The 17,005-nt window shown below is 40.6% G+C and overlaps 1 protein-coding gene across 1 annotated transcript in view; it reads right to left on the bottom strand.

Annotated features, from left to right (window-relative positions):
* Nucleotides 1-53: 53 nt before the first annotated feature.
* The window catches only part of CSTF3 (cleavage stimulation factor subunit 3), a 49,677-nt gene continuing 32,725 nt past the window's right edge, over nt 54-17,005 (bottom strand). The window contains exons 4-21 of the mRNA XM_065635049.1: nt 16,454-16,486; nt 15,968-16,065; nt 14,462-14,528; nt 14,331-14,365; nt 14,098-14,224; nt 11,365-11,442; nt 11,000-11,162; nt 10,348-10,457; nt 9,826-9,942; nt 8,874-8,948; nt 7,440-7,583; nt 7,245-7,347; nt 5,621-5,690; nt 4,073-4,268; nt 2,354-2,507; nt 1,858-1,952; nt 1,671-1,731; nt 54-686 (exon numbers count right to left, since the gene is read on the bottom strand). Coding sequence (XP_065491121.1) covers nt 484-686; nt 1,671-1,731; nt 1,858-1,952; nt 2,354-2,507; nt 4,073-4,268; nt 5,621-5,690; nt 7,245-7,347; nt 7,440-7,583; nt 8,874-8,948; nt 9,826-9,942; nt 10,348-10,457; nt 11,000-11,162; nt 11,365-11,442; nt 14,098-14,224; nt 14,331-14,365; nt 14,462-14,528; nt 15,968-16,065; nt 16,454-16,486 — 1,929 coding nt within the window. The 3' untranslated portion in view covers nt 54-483. The remainder of the gene's footprint in view (nt 687-1,670; nt 1,732-1,857; nt 1,953-2,353; nt 2,508-4,072; nt 4,269-5,620; nt 5,691-7,244; nt 7,348-7,439; nt 7,584-8,873; nt 8,949-9,825; nt 9,943-10,347; nt 10,458-10,999; nt 11,163-11,364; nt 11,443-14,097; nt 14,225-14,330; nt 14,366-14,461; nt 14,529-15,967; nt 16,066-16,453; nt 16,487-17,005) is intronic.

Raw genomic sequence — 17,005 nt, 5'->3', positions numbered from 1 at the left:
TTATTTTAAAGGAATGGTTTTTTCCATTTTCAACTACAAAACAGATTCCATACATTCTGCCATAAATAAAAACGAACAATAAGGCAGGACACTACATGAACAAACTGAGAACAACTGTTTTCCAGAAAATGTGAATTAAAAATGCTTCACAAGTATAAGCCATCCAGTTTTTAAAATAAAACTGTTGAAAACCCACAAGATTTCAAGTGGTAGATGTGAACACCCTTGAAGAACAAAATGTAGTTTTGACATTTTGCACTTTTGGTTTTGAAAAACTAGGTCTTATTCAGAGCACATTCTAAGGTTGTTCTGGCTGTTTTCAGATCAAGAACCATATGGGAGAAGAGGCACCACAGTAACAAAACCATTTTCAAGATTTTTTTTTTGTGTGTTTGCAGCTGTCCCTTTTAAATGCTTGACTTTTCAGAGACTAATGGACTCAATGCAAGTCTTTGTCTGTCACAGTAGAACTCCAAACTTGTTTCACCGGATTCTCTTTTGCTGTCGTGCTCTGTAAATGTCGTGTACGGGGGGAACTACAGATCCTTTCTCCTCATCGTCGTCAGAGTCTTCGTGGGGTCTTTTAACAGTTTTATTGAGCATCGCGTTATTTTCCACAGGTCCGTTGCCCTCCACAGCTATTTCTGGTAGGCCACCAGTAATTATTCGCACAGCTTCATCAACAGCTTTAGAAAGAGAAAAGGATTCATTTGTGAAACTAAATCCCCGGTTCGAAATAAGCATGCAAACAAGGTCACCAAGACAGATACATGGTGGTGATTTCTGGAACGTGAGACATTTTCCTACGCTGTTCTCCTACAGATGTTAAGAATTAAGGCTTAACTGTCTAAAACTCCAAGCTATGGCAAACACTAATTATAAAGTAAATGCTGCTACTTCAGCTTGAGACCTCCCTTAACACAAGGCTCAGGTCATTTGCAAGCTTAAAAAAAGCAGGGAAGCGTGGTGGAGAAACAGTGCAGCGAGTTCAGGATTCATCAAAAAGCACGCACAGCAAGGCAGGTTGTTCTGCTTAGGAACAGAGAAAGCTTGAAAAATACCATGTGTAATTTAAATAGATGGCTTATTTTCACTCTAAAAGAAATTAAATCCTGGCTTGCTTTCTCTCTGATCATTTGCTCCTTAAACTAACAGAGGGGGTGAAAAGCAGCGTATTGTCATGTGCTACGGTTTACGTGAAGCCTGGGGTGTGGATCTGTCCTGGATTTAATATTTCAGAGCTCTACCTTTGTAGAAGCTCAGAAAACACTGTTCTGGAATGTTCTCAAGCACGGCAACAGTGTGCAGCCAGAGTTACACCTACCCGGGAACTGACCACACTGCACATTTGTAATTTAATGTTACACTGCTGCTAGAAATCATGCCTTGCTTCTTTCAAAGGATATTCTGAAAATCTTCATTTCTTTCTTTTAATGGTTACCACCAAAACGTTATTAAACTAGCAGCTGGTGAATCTCAGCTTTTTATGTTTTGTTGATCTCCTCACAGTTAAATGTGCAAACATCTCTATGTAGATTCCAACCTGCAAGTGCAGCCATTTCAACAGTAACTAGTAATTACACATGTGTAAATGAGGTCGGGATTTCAGACAGTAATATCCATATGTAAAACAAAGTCACTGTCACAGACTCCAGAGCGAACAAACTTACTGTCTGGCAGTTTGCATCTTCTGAATATCTCCATGAGCTCATCCACTTGAACAAAGGGACCCTGATTTGTTAAATAAGGAAAAAAGTTTAGAAGGTTATTTTCAATGGATTGATACATACTGTAGTTCTGTCTAAAGAGAAACTCTTCTACGACTTTTTGAAGTTTTCAGAATTCATTAAAACAAACCTGGAAACAAACAGGAGGTGGCAGGAGCTTCATGAGAACGACAGCTGCTGGTGGAACGGGAAATACTCCCCCTGGGACGGGATGTAAACCTGGAGCTGGGGGCAGAAAAACTGTGTGAAGCCAGCGCAAGAGACAGCTAGTCTTGACTTGCTTTTACAAAATTATTATTTGGCACAAATAATTACTACCCTGTCACTTTTGCCTCTACTAATTACATATTGTTTAGTCAGTGATCTGAAGTCTACGAGCGGAGCGTGTAACAGCTTATTACCATTTACCAGACCTCAAAATACTGGTACTTATTTCCATGTGACTTTAGTTTTAGGTAAAATACATACGCCTTTAGCAATGCAGTTAAATAGCAGCCTAAAATGTAAGTACAGGTGGAGATGGCTGAAGACCAGGGAAGGCTCTGTGATGAGTTTTGCTAAACACAGCTTAGTAACAACTTGCTGCCAGGTGAGCGTTACCACTTCCGACGGAACATCTGACTTACGTGCTAAGTGTCTTGGCTGAAATGGAATCATTTGCTGAGTGTCGGGTTTGGGATATTCAGGTTTTCTGTCCACTTCATCTTTGAGAACAGGCACGATGGAAGGTGCAACCACCGGGTCTGGAATGATGGCTGCCAGCTTGGCACGGGACACGTCCTGCGAAAGCCAATGCGAGAGCACTGAGCTCGGCAGCACCGCGGCGCTCGTTTAAATGACACAACAAAACATCCCCCTAGACCGGTTGCTTATTCTCGCTTTGTCATCATTACCATTTCAGATGTCCTCTTAGAAGACCATCTGGGCCAAACTCGCATGTTTTCATCAAACATTTTATTCCTACAGTGTCCCAGCTGGGAGCGGAAACACTTGTTTGTGCTACCGAACGGGACCATATTTGTCATTTTTGAGGAGCTCCTTTTTTTCTAGGTTAAAAAGACTGAGGTGAACGGGTGCAGAGCACTAGGCCTTCACGACTATCATTTCTCCCGTTTCATTCCCTAGATTGCTTTAGCTGTTAAAGAAAGCCAGCAGAAGGCAGCCAGCAGGCACGCAAACCATCGGCTCAAACAGGATTCAATCTTGGCATGTTACGAGCACCAGAAACCAGCCCAAGGGCTGAATCAACCCCGGGCCACCCTGCGAGCATCCATCAGGATGTGCTGTCTTGTAAGCACACCTTAACTTCAAAATAACTTTGTCCTGATTGCGTTAAAAGCGTTCAGTGGCTCCATGTCACCCTTACTTCCACCCATCAGATTTACAACTGTGTGAAGACCAAGAGTTCAGCTGCTTTGCCGGCTTTGATGACTTCTGTATTTTTCAAAAATTCCTTTTTTGTGTAAGAAGTACATGAAAGCCAAGGTGCTATTTTGGCGACGTGAATTGAAGGCTCTCTTCCTGCACCTGGGAAACAGCAGTTCCTCCAACTGAGCTGTTTCTGCCTCTCTGGCAGCCTATCATGCTTAAAAAATATACTATATACATATATATAGATATATATTTAAAAAAAAAGGAATATAAGCATTTTCTTCTGTTTTAATGGTTTCCCAAAGTGTTATGGCCTTCCACACGACTAAATTGTAGTTAACACACATCTGGTCAGACAGGAGATGAGACAGCACCGATGCAGGTGTCTGGCCTAGACTTTAAATTCCAAATAGCAGCACCGAAGCACTTCAGCCATAACAACTGAAAAAAAGCAGCAGCCACTGATGTCTATAGATGTTTTTTTTCCTCAGCCATTTGCAGCAGCCACTGGGACTGCAGTGTCGTGGCTTTGATATGGTTCTCAGTGAAGCGAGCGGAGTTTTGCCAGCTGGAGCGGAAGGGCAACCAGTGATGTTCATACAGATGAGCTGATCCTACAAACTTCCAAATAACTGTGGGTTTTGACGGAGCTCGGGTTTAAGTCTGAAGTGGAGGCTGGTGGCTGAGTGGCGATGGCATTAACACACGGGCCTTTCCGTGGGAAGATGGGAGGTAAATAAAAATACGTGAAGTTGCAGCTGTGTTGTGTTCCTGGCTCCCTCCTGCCCTTGGGCCACCGTGCCTGGCACGTCCCTGCCCAACAAGACAAGGAGGCCGCAGGACAGTTCCAGGCCTGTTCTACCTGCTTTTCTATCAAGGGTAAAAAGCGTAAGGCAAGTCCTAAACACAGAATTGCTAAAGTTTGCTAGGACTGAAAAGAATAACAGTAAAATTCAGTGTTCTTATCCACTCACCTTATAACCAAGGGCCTTCAGTTCACTCGTAGAGCAGGGGTACAAATCCATGAACTTATACCTGTCTACCAGCAGAGCTGTTTCTTTACCCTCGTATTCTTCCTTGAATGCCGTAAACCTCCGTTTTTCCACTTTCAGGATACTAGCTAGATCACCAATGTTACTTTCAAAAGCTAAAAACCGAGCCCAGATTTCCCTATAAAAGAAGAGATAAACAGCTGCTGAAGGAGAAAAAATTACAAACCAGTTAAAAAACACACGAGAGGAGAGATGCAAAGGAGCTAATCTGGGAACATGTGACCATTTCTATGATTTTCTGTAGATGTGTCTATAACATGCATTTACCTTCCCAGTGCCTTGGATATTTCTATACAAACTTTCAGTCTAGTGGATCGTAAAGGACTTTGGTATGGAAAGAAAAGGATTACTGCTGTGAACGACTTCAGCGTTTGAGGTGAGCTCTTATCAGCAATGTAAGATGCACAAATGGAATTTACTCATCTGTCCTGGTTTTGTTAAAAACAAGACCAGTTTTCTTTTAGTGATTTTTCCTTTATTGCTGCCTTGCCTTAAACCTTGACATCATTCCACTACACAGAATTTCACTCTGATCCTGATATGTGAAGGACTTTTCAACATAGATTACAATTTAGTTCACCTGCAGATATTAGCGTATTCTAGCAGGGAAGAGCAATACCCTATAACACAATAAGCAGCACTTTAGAATTTTATGTAGCCCAAATTATATAGTTACTGCTTATTTGCGGAAAATCTCATATATAGCTTAAGCAATATCTGACCATATTTCTGGACTTGATTCAACTTTCATTTTAGCTTTGGAGTTCACCTTTGAGGAAGATTCAGCTTTTGAATTCTTTGGGGTTTTTTTTCTCACTTTTAAAAGGGACATAAAATATTTCTCAAGAAAGATGAGAATTAAAGCGCAGCAATGTTTGATTTCTTAGTTTTGATGCCTATGTCTACCAGAATAATAATGGCGAACACTTTGACTGCAAAGTGTTTGCTAACCATTTTTTCAGAGAAATAAATTTAAAAAATAGTAATGAAAATGATGGTGAGTGGTTAATCCAAGTCTTTTCTGGTTCTTTCCCTATTTTATTTTCAGTTGGCTGGAAGTTGTTCAGCATTCTCCTCAATAAATTCCTGACTCCCCTTCTCTAACATAACGCTCCTGAGAGATGTTCTCAGCTCCTTCTCCCCATCTATCTAAAGCATCTATATGGTGAGCGATGTATGTCATTAGCCATGCCACCAAATCCTTCCTGCGCAGGAGCATTTTGCACTCTGTCCTCAACAATCCTCTGTCAATGAGGTTTTAAAGTCAATAAATTAATGAATTTCACTGCAAGGGGGACAGGGACTTTCACAAATCTGCCATGGTTGCTGCTATTTTAGCACGAAGAGGGGAAGGAACATCTGTACCTAATTTTGTCCTGCTGTTCATTTTTCTAATTTCCTTGGGATGTTTGTAGTTGAAAGGGGTTATGTATCTTTTTTAGTGTAGTGAAACTGCTTTTGCAGACGTACCCAGATTTCTCAGGTGGAAGGCTCCCTGAAGTTAAAACACGTTCAAACAAAACTCTTGTATTATTGTCCTCTTTAAAAATAGAAAGAAAAAAGAAAAATCACACTGAGTAAAATATACTAAAAGACAATTTTAAATCATGTCCATTCAAAGAAATGTGTACACTGAATTAAATATAAAGTTGACATTCTGATACCTGGATTTGAACTTCAGAAAGTAGAAAAAAAACCTGAACGCCTACATAAAACCGTATCAATGTTAAATTCTACTGTGAATTTGTTATTTGAAAGTCTATTTTGTTGACAGCAACAAACCAACCCTAATACAGGTTCTTTGATAACAGCACAGCTATTGCTTGGCATCTCTTCATGATCTCTGTGTTTTGTTTGGTTTTAATATCACAATGACATATATCAGTCATTTTACATTTGGCGTTTCAATTCATTACTTCCCTTTTAAATCAGGGTAATATTAATATACTTGTATGTTCCTCAGAAGACCTCCCAAAATTATTAGACCTGGTTCCCAAGGAGCATCCAGTCTTTGTGTGTCTTCAACTGGGGAATGGAGGGCATGGTGGTTTTTGTTCTTAAAACTTCCAGCTTCTGCCCTGTCTCTATCACTGTGCATTTTGCCATATCTTACATTTACAGGAGTTCATGGATCAATTTTCTTGTTTTTCAGTAAAGTCTGCTGGGTTGCTAAAACAGAGCAAATACACTGGCAAGTTTTAAGAAATTTTTTTCCTGATGGCCATCTATGGAGAGGCGCTGCAAATACTCATGTAGACCTAAAATAATTTATGGCAAAATCAAATCTACTTTGACTTGGAAAAAAAAAAAATCTCTGTTTAGAGCTCATAGGAGAAAAAAAGGTCTAAATCTGTTTCAAATTTTAGAGCCTGAAAAAAACCCAAGGTACTGTAGTCTCACAGGAGGGATTCATGTGCCTGGTGTCTACAGAACAGCCTGGGAGGGTCAGGAGATCCAGCCGCCTTCAGCCACCGCTCACACCAGCGGCGTGGAGGCTGCTTCACAAACCTGAGCTAGTAATTTGTAATTAAAACCAGGCTGTGTTACACCTCTGTGTTGGTATGTTACAAATCCTAAGCTGCCTGCCCTGCCCGTGCCCTGTGCTTTGCATTCCAATCCCGCTCCCCAGCAGCTCCAAGCAGCACCTATATTCAAAATTTGCTTTTATATCTTGCTCATCTCATCTGTTTTGGAGAGAACGAGTTTAAATTAATTCTAGTAGAGACCAACTAACCCATCGCTCCTCCCGTGCTGACTTCAACCTCCCACGGAACTTTCTCCTCAGGATTTAGATTTCTCAGTGTTCTCCCCACTGTTCAAAGCAGATGCTGTAAAACTACTGCAATAGGAGCTGCAGTTTGGATAGTTCACTCCCTGTTCAGTAGAATCAAGACGTAATGTCAACGTACTTCTGGAACTTCAGCAAGGACAAAACAGCAAGGTTTTTTTCCAAATTAACTGCTGAGTTTTATGAAAAGGTTTCATTGCTCTTCGAGGAGAATGAAAACTAAAATACAAAGAACTTGGCTTGAACCTAAATTCAGAGAGAAGACACATTAATGCTTCAGTAGACTTCTCAAAGCTTAAAGCTTACCGTTAAGGTGAGACAGGTAGTCGATATACGCCAGTACGTATTCTGGAATGTCCCCATATTTTTTCAGCCCTAGCTCAAAAATCTTAAAGGCCACAGACTTGTCCTGCAAATATAAAAAAAAAAAAAAAACGCTATTAGCCTCAGTGAGCTACGCACCCTCCTGATTCTAATATCAAACTAAGCATATGTGATTACCTTACTACAATAATACTCCATTAAAGCTGCTGTAACGTAGACGTGATGGCGGGTCCGGGTATCCTCTCTTGCTTTCTTAAATATCATTCTTCCAGATTTTATGCCTTCTGCTCGCCTTGCAAATTTCATATATTGGATGTAAACCTAAGGTGCATATTAATATTTACATAGTATCAGTGCTAACAAAGAATACTGTGATATAACAAAGTTTTGGACTATATCTGAAATAATCTTTACTCACAAAATACAGCTAATAGATCATATAGAAACAAGACTGTGTTTTGCCTCTGTATTGGTTTGCTATACTGAGGCAATGGAATATACCTAAGACTGATCCCCTGAAGTGACAATAGTTAATACACAGGTTTTTCAAGGAAGGGAAGGTAAGAAGATGGATGTCATTTACATAAGCTGGTGGCTTCAGAGAACTAGAGGCTTATTGTAAAAATGGTAACTTTCCAATAAAGCTAAGACATCCATAAGGCTAGAGAACAGTAAAAAGGCTCGATGAAGCATTTTACTGTACATTATACAATCCAAGACACAAATCATCCTGTTTGCAAATATTTATACACGATCGAGGAAATAATGAATGTGCTATTTAATTCAGTGACCAATTTGTGATTTGCATTTCTTTGTGATTTAACTTTCCTCCACTCTGAATTAGATGACAAAAACCAGCATTCCTCTAATAGGAGGAACCGGTATGTGGTTCCTCAGAAAATGTGTATTTGAGAAGCATTACAATCTGTGTTTAATGAACAGAACATGTCAGTAAATGGACACCTTTCCTCTGACACTGACCTGTTGTTTAATTTTAGACCTCAGATGACCTTTCTCCTTCTCATGCTTTGTTGTGTCTATTTTTAAGCTGAATAACTTTTTGAGGGCAGGTGACTTTCTCACAGCATTTGTTCAGTACTGGCACAGCTGGCACTACAATGTTGTTCACTACATAACTTAAGCAGATGTACAGTCATACTCTTTGATACTTATATGGTGCATTACAAATCTGTTTGCAAACTACATGTACACAATCCAGTGTATTTCAATTTAGGGAGACCAATGGGCAAAAGCAACATGCTTTTAATCAGTTAAGGTGAGGCAAAGTGAAGTTTTAGTTGAGCCAACAAAACATACACCAACACTTACGAGCTGTGTCATGAGATCTTTAATATCTTATATCTTCATGGGTTGTTTCAATAGATTTTCCAAAAGAGAGAGAGCAGAAAAGTGCACGACAGTGTATCTAAGTGGAGTAAAGGCTATAATTATCAACCTTGCTGAAATTTTAATCCTGTCATCTCAGTACTCCACTGCCTCAGTCATCCTTGTGACCTAACGAACTGCTCTAAGTACCTCCCCATTCTCTGAGTGTCCTCAGGTGACTGTCCACGCAAATGTGGAAAAGCTCAGGACTAGGGATCATCTTACCAGAGTGGGATCAATGTCTTCAATAGCCAGGAGGCGGTTATATATGCTGTGTACTTTCTCATACTTCATCCGACTCTAAGTAAATAAAAAGGAAATACAGACCGCTTGGTAATACTATTACAAATCACCTATGAGAATGCAAAAATCAACCTGAAGAAAAAAAAATTGTTTCCTTTTTTCCCCAGTTGAACGCTAACTACGTCAGTTCTTTTACTCAGATGCAATTTTTGTCTTGTGCAGTCATTTCTTCCCTCATTAATTTCTCACTAGTGCTTACACACATGCTTTTCAAGAGCTCTGGAGTCTTTTTCTAATTTAGTAATACTGCAGCAGCACCACCATTGTAGGTGTCTGGGAAAAGAAGACTTTCCTTTACCTCTGTCTAAAAATAATGCACAGACAGGTAGGAAAACTACCTTCTTCACTCCCCAGCCTACACCTTTCAAATTATTCATTCTGTTCCCTGCCAGCTGCAGCCCTCCAAGTTATATTGTGCAACCTTAAAAACCCTAAATAGCTCGTACGCTTGGGAGGCTGCACTGAAAGCCCAAGAAAGCTTCTACTTTTCTTTCAGGGCGAAGGATTTTTTTGCTGTCGTCCTCAGGATCTTCCTGCAAAGACTCTTCCATGTTACGGTAAGCAAAAGTGACAAAGCTGATGCTCCGGTAAATGTAAATCTATCAGCCTTTCAGCTTCATAGTAATTTGAAAAATATAGTCAATATTTAAGTGGAAAGACAGTAGATTTTTCAAGAATTTTGTAACTCATACTACAGGCTTTTCCTCTCCATTTTGTCAGTTCAGTCTCAGAAACACTGAATGAAGTTAGGACTAGAAGACTCAACAAATTAATTCTATAGAATTCAGTGTATTCACTATGTTTCAAACAGATTACATTATTAATGAAAGATGCCTTTGGGTTTTAACGTCAGTACATCACTATTTTTGCTCACCTCTTCATAATCTGCATATGCAAAATAAAGAAGCATATTCTTCTTTAATAAAGTGCTGATCGCTCTTTCATAAATATTAGCAGCCTCATCACTGAAAAGTTTAGCATTGTTCATGTCCTGTTATAAAATAAGTATGATAATATAATTGTTCAATATCTGTGACAACGAATGCCAATGTATGGAATATCTTCTGTGTGTGAAAAGTCCCAGTGAACTTCCATGCAGTGCTCCAATAAAGAGATAATCATCTCCCCCAGTACTTAAGGAATCACAAAGGCCAAAAAAACCCCACCCAGACCTAAAACTGGCCAACAATGAAATAGTTTTTCATAATTCTTATCTTAAATGCAAGTATTTTTATTTCTTAAAATAGCCCCAATTTTAAAATTCTGAACATGACACAACTTATGTTAAACATTTTTCACCACCATCCCCTTGGTTCTTCAGTATTTGAGGAAAAATTAACAGTACACCAGGTCCAAGCAATGAAATAAGAAAGAAAACCAATGGCAACCTGCTTACCCCTTTTTCAGCAAGCAATTTACTCGATTGCTCGAGGTACTGTGCAGCTTCATACCAGATGTCTGGATGATGTCCCAGAACCAAAAGGCATTGCTCATAGGCAAACATAACTAGGAGGGGAGAAAAAAAACCCAAACAACAACAACAACAGAAATATTCCCTGTATATTACTGCAGAAATGGTACCATCTTGCACAATGGAAGTATGAAATACAAAACCCAGCAAATAAATCAGCCAATATTAACAGTAATTGGCTGTGAATATAACAATCCCAACTGCAGTTCTTTTATATTGCCAGGAACTTTATGCATCACAACTAGCAGCTAAAATCTGCCTCCCCCACAGAGGAAGGTGCAGATCTCATCCAAGAACATCAGCCATGAAATCAGATCCATTTCCTGAGCTCCAAGGACAGTTCAGTGGCACACAACTATAGCACTGCACTCCCAAATCCACAGATTACTGCCAGCTTGGCTTGAGCGAAAACTAAACAGTAGTTTAAAAACAAAACCACCCTCACAATTCAAGAAACTTGATCGACTTCTGCCCCGGCGTGATCCGTGAATGCTAAATCACACCATCACTTATGCTGGAGATCAATAATGGAGCTAAGAAATACAAATGTACACGCCCTAGTGCAGTGTCTAGTTACCTCTTTTTGTTATGAGGGTTTGATCTTCTGTACGCAGAGGATTGCTCTTTTCCCACTGGATGTATTTCTTCCACATGTCTACCTGCTGAGCCTCCTGCGGGGTATTTTGGGGGGGCACAGAGGGAGCATTGCGGTCCAGACCTTTCATCACTGTCTCATACTCCTGAAATGGAAGCAATATTTAGAACAGCAGATTTAAACACATTACACACTTACTTTAGGTTGTGCTTTATAAAACCGATACAAATATTTTAGTGTACCAATCTTACTAGTCTAACACACACTTTTATTTGAAAATCAGAACAAAGTTTAATGCTAGTTTGTAGAATTAAACAGAGCAAAGAAAAGCCAGTGGAGGTTTGTACCTTTGCTACACGTCGTGCATTCATATAATCTCTACTCCTGTCTTCAATCATCTTCTTAGCTAAGTGAATATTGATTCCCTGGAGAGTGTGAAAAAAAGAACTGAGAATATGCAATTTCACTTTGGAATTACTGAATCTTATTTCATACAAAAAAGATATTGCAAGGGGATACAAAAGCGAGCTAGAAGGGCAAAGCTATTTTACAATACTACTAATCTCAAAACATACTGCATTTTTCCTAATAAACACATCACAGATGGGCAAGAACTTTTCTATCCGAGAATAAACTCACTACTAAAAACCAGCTGACCTAAAGCATCTCAGTATACTTTTAATCACAGCTCTTTAAAATACAGTGAGTTTAACATAAACCTGCTGGGGGAGAAAGTGGAAAGAATGTATTTGTGACTGACATTTTTCCTTTTAAAGCCCGGTCAATGCCTGGTCAGTCACAGCTCCCTGCCTCGCTGCTGCCCGCTGCTCACCAGTGAACACTGAGACGGCACACGAGGAATTCAATTTTCTTTGACAAGTAGTAACAGAGATGGACCCCAAAGCTCTACCTTCTCTGCTCCTGAAGTAACTGACCGCTTTTAAAAGAGCTTGTCTTCAACGTCCACCCTGCCGTGTGCAAACCTTTGTCAGCTGAGTCTGGGGACCTGTCATTGCAGAGTGACACCCGTCCAGGACCACACGCACACCGAGGGCTCTGCCGTGCTGCTGAGCAAGAGGATTTGGGGCAGCCGGGCCCCCAGGTACAACCCACACCTCAGCATCAGCAGCACAGGCCAGCTCACGGGATCCCAGGCAGGATCAGAATCTCGAAGAACTGCTCTTACGGCAGGACAAGCAACTGCACTTTAGTTCAGACCCGTGTCTGGGTGGATTTTGCTGGCATGGCTCGCCAGGACTTTGGGGAAGGTGAGGACAGCTTTCAGTCTCATTCCAAACAGGCACCTGAGCTGGGTGTCAACTCACCACAGAAGCGAGGTGCATCTGGACTCTTGCAGAGTGCTCTCCGGGATAGTTACCTGAGCCAGGTAGCACTCCAAACCGGCAATGACCCACTGAACCCAGGACGAGGCTGAGGACGCAGCAACGTTCCCCCAGGACGCAGTCCCAGCCTTGCGCTGTGCAGCCTTGTGAGCCACAGATTGTCACTTCTCCATGTCACTATGGGTGTTACCGCTCTTGTTTATGTGTTGAATTAAAGATAATGGTGACTGACAGACTGATATTGCTACCCAGTGGCTACTGACCGAGCTAAAGGGAAGCTTGGGAGTATTTTAATTGCAGCAAGTAGCCAGTAAGCTTTCGTACTGAAACCTGCACATGATCTCTGTGTTGTTGGGCTGCTGATGTGGGGAATCATTTCCCCCTCAAAGAGCCCTTCTGGCGAGCAGCACGTCCTCCCCTGTGCCAGGACACCCGCAAGCAACAGCCCTGTCCCTCAAGGCCAACCTGGCCACAACAGGACACGCAGAAACCCATGTCTGAGCAGAGCGCCAGCCCTCGGCTTCCAGCAGCTCTGAACAGCCCGAGCTGCTCCTGGTTTGTGTCAGCCAGAGCTGCCTCAACTAGAAGAAGATAGAGAACAAACGCAGGACAGGTTTCAGCTCTTGTTTTGACAGTCTCCGTGCCTATTAATGAAAGGAGAAGGAACCAGCAGCGACAGCTGTCGTGTGGGAGGAGAAGAGGGGATTTACAGGGAAGTTGTACTGGGGGGTTTCCTAGGGAGGAGAAGGCAGGTCGCTGGGCACCCTCCCCGGTGGTCAGCAGGCCATCTGCGGTACCCCTGAACACCGACACGCTGATGGGCTGTTACAGCACACGCCCATGGCTCTGGGTGCCAGGAGGTTCTCCCGCTGGCTAAACACAGCGGCCCTATTAGTGTCAGGTCATCAATCCTACAACTCGCATAATTAGCGACAAGGAAAGAGAAATTGTCCCTTCCGTCCTGCTCGGCGCACAGCTGACCCGCAGCACGTCGGCACTGCGACCCCGGGCACAACACGCAGGACACGGGAGGGCTGCACCCATGTCCCTGCTTGATGGGGCTGAGCACGGGGCACCCACCCTCCGCTCTGCATTCTCACGGAGGTTAACAACCTGTTACTAAACGTATTTACAAAAACACTATAAAGGTGCAGCTACAAATTAGCCTGCAAGGTCAATGAGCTGAGGTTACGCTTGGGGAAGAAATGTGGTAGCCGACTCACCTGAACTGATGCCGAAATGGCTTCAGGTGAGGGATGGTGAGGAGCATTTTACGTGTACTTGAGACCATGTAAGTTAATACCAGGAAGGAAGCCCCAACCATCATTGCTGAATGCCATTTCACCCCGTTCAACTCTAACTGAAAGGAGGGGAGTGCCTCCTTGGGGAAGCGAGCCCTCATTGCCAGCTGATCCGCTCCAGCTTCCATTAAATATATTCTCCATCACTGATGACAGTGATTTCTAATTCACTAGCAATTCCACTGGGCCAACAGGGAAATGGGTCAGTTAAATGTATCCTATAGAAAGCCTTTAAAATAAATTTAAAAATTCACTCAGGTACCTGTACAGTTTTGCCACAGGTCTTTGTACATACCGCACATAAAAAACGTGTTTATACTACCAGTCATCTCTTTTATACGTAATTATTTAGTGGTTACAGTTTGGGCACCATACTTGATTCTATGATTATTATTTCTTTCTTAGCGTCACAAACAAATGTCATGTTCTTGATTACCTCTTCGTATTTGTTATAATCCCTCCAGAGCTGTTCTATGTTTATCATTGGATTCACACAACCACGCTGGTAAACCCTACGGACAGCTGTTATCCTCTGGTTCTCTGCATAAGATCCTACTGCTTCTCTAAATAGTGGGGAGAGAGATGAACATCAGCTATTATAGATCATAACTGGTATGAACATCATTATTACATTAACTGAGCTTAAAAGAATTCTTTTAAGGTACTTACACGCCCTTCAAAAAATTGATGTAATCCACCCAGATCTATGTGAGAAAAAATATTACAGATAATGAAACCAATGTTTAGTTGTACTTGTTATAAAGTTAGAAATAAAACGTGTTTTGATAAAAAAAACATACCTGGTATGACATGATTTCCATGCCAATCTTATCCAGAGCAAAATCATATGCCTGAGCCATTTTTTCTCTGAGGAAAAAATAAAACCACAAAGACCATAGAGCAACTCTTTAATATTTAAAAAATTCTTTATTTAAGAGTATTCTTTTGTGCAACAAATTCTAACCAAACATTGAGACATAAAAAGTATCATTCAACAGCTGAGAGTAAAAATTGGCATTCAGATAGCTTTAAATTCTGCATTTAGGTTTTTTGTATGGTTATTTAAGAACATTATTTAAGTTTGTTGGTGGCAATCTAGCATACTAACAATTCCTGAGCCTCCCCACCCCTTAAGTGGAAATCCACATACTATGTGAATTTGAGAAGCTAGAAAACAACCGCTCTTTACATCTTCTTAGCTGATAGATGTACCCATGGTTTTGGTTGTTTGTTTGGTTTTTTTTGTTTTTTGTTTTTTCTAGAATTCCCCAAACCTTGTTGTAATTCTCCAGGAACACCAAAAGGTTGGGGCAATCAAGAGTAGCTCCCCTGTGTGGAAACTGCTCAAACTTTTTCACATGATTTCTCATCCCCCCCAGATTAAAAGTATTTTTCCCCACATTTAAAATGGTCACAGAATATTTCCTTAGTCAAGTTTCAATGAAAATGGCTTTTTCTATCTCCCACTTCCCTCCCAGTCTCCTTTACTCAAACATCTTTCAGTACCTCACTACCTCCTTGACCATATTAGCAGAAAAAATAGAGGAAAGTTAAATTAGATAAAATGATGGGGGATCACTGATACTTTTTCGATTGTTTCAAAACAGTCCTGTAAAAATAAATAACTGTATTTTGAGTCTTAATGCATTAGTTATCTTGCCAGTTATAGTACAAAGAAATTACGGTGGGCTGGGAAAGAAACGTTTTATAGATGCTGGAAGGTACTGATATTTTTGGAAGCCTCTCAGTCCACAGGATTATAAACAAGCAAAATGTAGTAACTGAAAAGGGATGAAGATTAAGACACCCCAAAATTTTGACACCCTGATTTTTTTATGCCTTCTTAGACATTCCAAAACTTTCTCTGGTTACTGAGCTATTTACTATTGCTGGTCAAATACAGGACCTCAGCTGGAATCCATGCTGAATTTTGTGGAGACTAACAGGGCACTAAGGGGAGGACAGCAGGGGGTCCTGATGGAGGAAGACGCGTGTTTCAGACCCGCTTAAGCACCAATCTCCTCTGCGGGGAACCAGCACGGATTCACCAGCTACTCCCCTATCCTCGTCTCACCTCATCATACTGATCCAGACTGAGGAAGCGATTTTACCCAGCACGCTCAATTAAAGAAATGTCAATGTTTTCTAAATGCAGATTATATATTATAACGACCCCCCTGCACACACTCTACTACAAGATCCCCAGGCAGGTTTGCCAACCCAGGCTCCTCCCCACCCCTTGGTCAAAAATCAAGAAGAGATTCACTGTAAAATGATAAAAATTCAGAGCAACTCTGGTAACTTACTTGTAACTAGGTAGCTTCCCCTTGGTTTCTCGTACATAGGAAAGGTAACATTTCCACAAATCAATGTGTAAAACCTTCATAAGGCATCGCTGAAATAACTGTTTAATATATCAAGAAGATGTGATCAGGATTCCGGATAAGGAAATTAGGTTTCTACTTTTAAAGCTATACAGTATGAATTAAAATAATCTTTGTGATTATGACTGAGATGTGTAAGAAAGAGTAAATTAAACTACTCATCCTTTTGACTAAAGCATCTCTGTACTATGCAAGGGAACTGGAGAGAATAAAGCAGAAAAATTCCTCTGCACACTTAACAGATTACAGCTTGGCAGCAACAACAATTTGACTTTCATGATACTTCTTATCTGTGTTTTTGATTTGTGCATTCAATGACAGGTCTAGTTCTTTTCAAACTGCTTTAGCCTAATCACAAGATGCTTTTTCTTGCTATAGAGATATATTACATATATTGATAGGACTCACCTTCTCCACTTTGTCATAATTTTTTGCTTTAATCTATAGGGAAGCAGAAAAAAAAAATCACTTAAGAAACTATTTTAGAATAGTAGGAATATATTATTCATATAGTACTATAGCATTCCAGTTTGTACTTTGCCTGCCTAAACTAATTAGATTGTAACAGCACATAATGTTGCAGAAATATAATTAAACATCCCAAAATCATGTACTTTGCTTAACTTTTTAAGCATTAGTAGTGTTATTTTTTTTTATTTTTCACTTCCACTAGGGCCAAAATTTAGGTACCAGTGGGCAAAGTTGTTTTCCTGTATTCTAGTTCGGACACGCAGATTTAGCCTCTTATTTCAAGGTACACTGTTGCCTTAAGTACATATATTATTGACTTAGGTACCAAAGACTCTAGATCAGGATTTGGTAAATTAAGGGTAAAATACCTCACTTACAAAACTAATAGGCTAATAAATGTATTCTATTTTAATATTTATTTCTCAAAGTACACTTTGCTATGATATGCTTATGCTGAATAAGGGAATAATAAACCACGGAGAACCTGTT

The sequence above is a fragment of the Caloenas nicobarica genome, chromosome 5, assembly GCF_036013445.1.
Source record: "Caloenas nicobarica isolate bCalNic1 chromosome 5, bCalNic1.hap1, whole genome shotgun sequence".
NCBI lineage: Eukaryota > Metazoa > Chordata > Aves > Columbiformes > Columbidae > Caloenas > Caloenas nicobarica.
Note: the sequence above shows the minus strand (reverse complement) of the source record. Positions and strands in the feature narration are given on the sequence as shown.